This window comes from Neophocaena asiaeorientalis, unplaced genomic scaffold (assembly GCF_003031525.2).
Source record: "Neophocaena asiaeorientalis asiaeorientalis breed wild unplaced genomic scaffold, Neophocaena_asiaeorientalis_V1.1 scaffold1004, whole genome shotgun sequence".
Lineage (NCBI taxonomy): Eukaryota > Metazoa > Chordata > Mammalia > Artiodactyla > Phocoenidae > Neophocaena > Neophocaena asiaeorientalis.
The window spans coordinates 471,235-473,446 of NW_020174276.1; the positions used below are offsets into that span (position 1 = coordinate 471,235).

General features: G+C 63.7%; 1 protein-coding gene across 2 annotated transcripts in view; it reads right to left on the reverse strand.

Moving 5' to 3' along the window:
* The window catches only part of PDZD4 (PDZ domain containing 4), a 4,912-nt gene that overhangs the window by 1,725 nt on the left and 975 nt on the right, over positions 1-2,212 (reverse strand). For both annotated transcript variants that reach the window (XM_024755828.1, XM_024755827.1), the window contains exons 2-6: positions 1,857-1,947; positions 1,345-1,443; positions 686-748; positions 134-235; positions 1-74 (exon numbers count right to left, since the gene is read on the reverse strand). The exon at positions 1-74 is cut by the window's left edge and continues 1,725 nt beyond it. In XM_024755828.1, the coding sequence (XP_024611596.1) occupies positions 1-74; positions 134-235; positions 686-748; positions 1,345-1,443; positions 1,857-1,947 (429 nt within the window). The remainder of the gene's footprint in view (positions 75-133; positions 236-685; positions 749-1,344; positions 1,444-1,856; positions 1,948-2,212) is intronic.

Below are 2,212 nucleotides of genomic sequence, written 5' to 3' on the forward strand. Positions count from 1 at the left end.
GAAATGGGCCCCGAACACCCCCCCCACCCTCCATCAGTGCCAGGTTGTTGGCATGTTTGTGCCCTAGTCGGCAGCTTTCAAGACAGAAAGCCCCACGTCAGGGGACCCAGGACGCCCCGTTGGGCACACACACCTGGCTCTCAGGCCGGGCCACCAGCAGGGAGATGTTGGTATTCTCCTCCTGGCTCAGGATGGCCACTGCTTCTTCCCGGTTCTGGACGTCCACACCATTTATCTGTGGCAGGCCAAGGGACAATCAACGAGGACACCAGGGCTGGCTCTGGGGCAGGCTCCAGTTGAGCTACAGGGGTCCCCTCGCAGGGAGCTCCAAAGCGAGCACCCTGGGCCAGGACAGGCTCTCAAGCTCCGGCAGGATGGAGACAAGTGGAAGGTGCCGGAGGCGAAGACAGCCTGGCCCACACAAGAGCACACGTGCCTGAAGCGGCGAGGAGCAGGACGCACGCTCACGTCTGGGGCACGGAGGGACGGGCTGGTAAGGGGCCCGAGCAGAGACGCCAGCAGAGCCCACGGGCACATGGGAGCCACCGCGTGGTCGTGCAGGAGGGAGATGAGTCCTAGCCCTGGTTTCAGGCCCAGCGGGATGCCCAGCATCAGGCCGGGCTCTGAGCAGGAGAGAGCTAGAATTGGCTGAGGAGAGCCGGCGGGGCCTGCCTGCCCTGCTCACCTGGATGATGCGGTCTCCCTCGCGGATGCGGCCGTCTTTGGCTGCGATGCTGTTGGGATTCACCTGCAAGGCACGCGCATCATGGGGACTCGGCCCCTCCCTGAGGTGCCCGTCTGGTAGGAAGGGGCAGCCTCGCCTCAGAGGCCCCAATGTGAACGGAGGGCTGATTTTTTGAGCATGGCAAAGTATGGGAAAGTACCCAGCACCAGCCGGATGGGTGGCGGAGAAGAACCCCTGTGATTACCAGCAGGGCTCCTGAAGGACGTGGTGGGAGAACACAGCCTGGCTGGACCACATCCTGCCTTACCCCGCAAGGCCCCACTGTTCCACTACGGGCACAGGTCTCCCGGGGAGGACTGCCCGGCTGGACACACGCCGAAGCCAGTGGCTGCCTTCCTGTGACGCTAAGCTGCCTCCTTACGGGCAGCCTCAGAGCCCTGGGCAGCGTGGCAAGGCTGTGGGGATAGGGTGGCATGGGAGTCTTCATGTGCCACACCCTGCCTCAGCACCTGCCTCCGTGCTGCCGTGCTGCCCTGGCCCCCTCATAGGTGCCGTACAGATGGGCACCCGAGTCCAGCTGTCATGTTCCAGCACACAGGAAGGCACGTGGAGCTCCACTGCCTTCTAGAAGATCCCAGCCGCCCGTCCCGCCTTCATACCTCTCCAACGTAGATGCCCAGGTCCTCCTCGTCATCCGTGCGGTAACAGACCATCAGGCCCAGCTTGTCCCGGTGGCTAGTTTTATACAGCTCCACCTCCTGCCGCAAGGGGGATGGACAAGCAGAGGGAGAAGCTGCAGGGACGGCAGCCTCGGCCCAGCCTAACCGCCCAGACCGCATCACCTGAGCTGAGTTTCCAAAGGTCTCTCTTACCAGCCCAAATGGCACGTGTGTCCTGTGGTGTCCCTTACCAGGAAATGCCCAAGACACACACAAGACACACAGGACGCACAGCATACAGACATGCGTGGGACACAGACTTGCCAGCACGCACTGACAGAGGGACCTCACCCGTGCCCTCCCCAACTCAGCCCAATTTGGCCCTTGAGCCCTTCAGCCATGCGTGGGAAAGGGCCACGAGGCCCAGCCGCCTGGGGGTTCGGGAGCCAGGCCTGAGCTGGGCCACAGACAGACGCCCTGGGGCTGGCGCCCAAGGCTGGCCACCAGCTCACCTCATACTCCAGCTCTTCCATATGGTCTGCCTCCTGCGGGCTGCCCTCCATGAACTCCGCCGGGTCATAATACTCATGGCTGATGGGGGGGCTGCCCAGGAGAAGCGGGGCGTCAGGCCAGCCATCTGCTCCCCTCTCTCCCTAGCCCCGGCTCCCAGCTGGCGGGTCCCAGTGCGCTCGGCATGGAGCCCCGCTCGGGGTGCAACCTTGGGAGGCGGCGGCCCAGCTACCTCTTCTGTACCCCCTCCTTTTGAGCTACACGCATCTATGCGAAGACCAGGAATATTTCTTGAACAGGAGTGTGAGGGCATCTGCAGCGAGGACCCAGGCATGCCTGCCTCTCCCCGCCCCGCCCT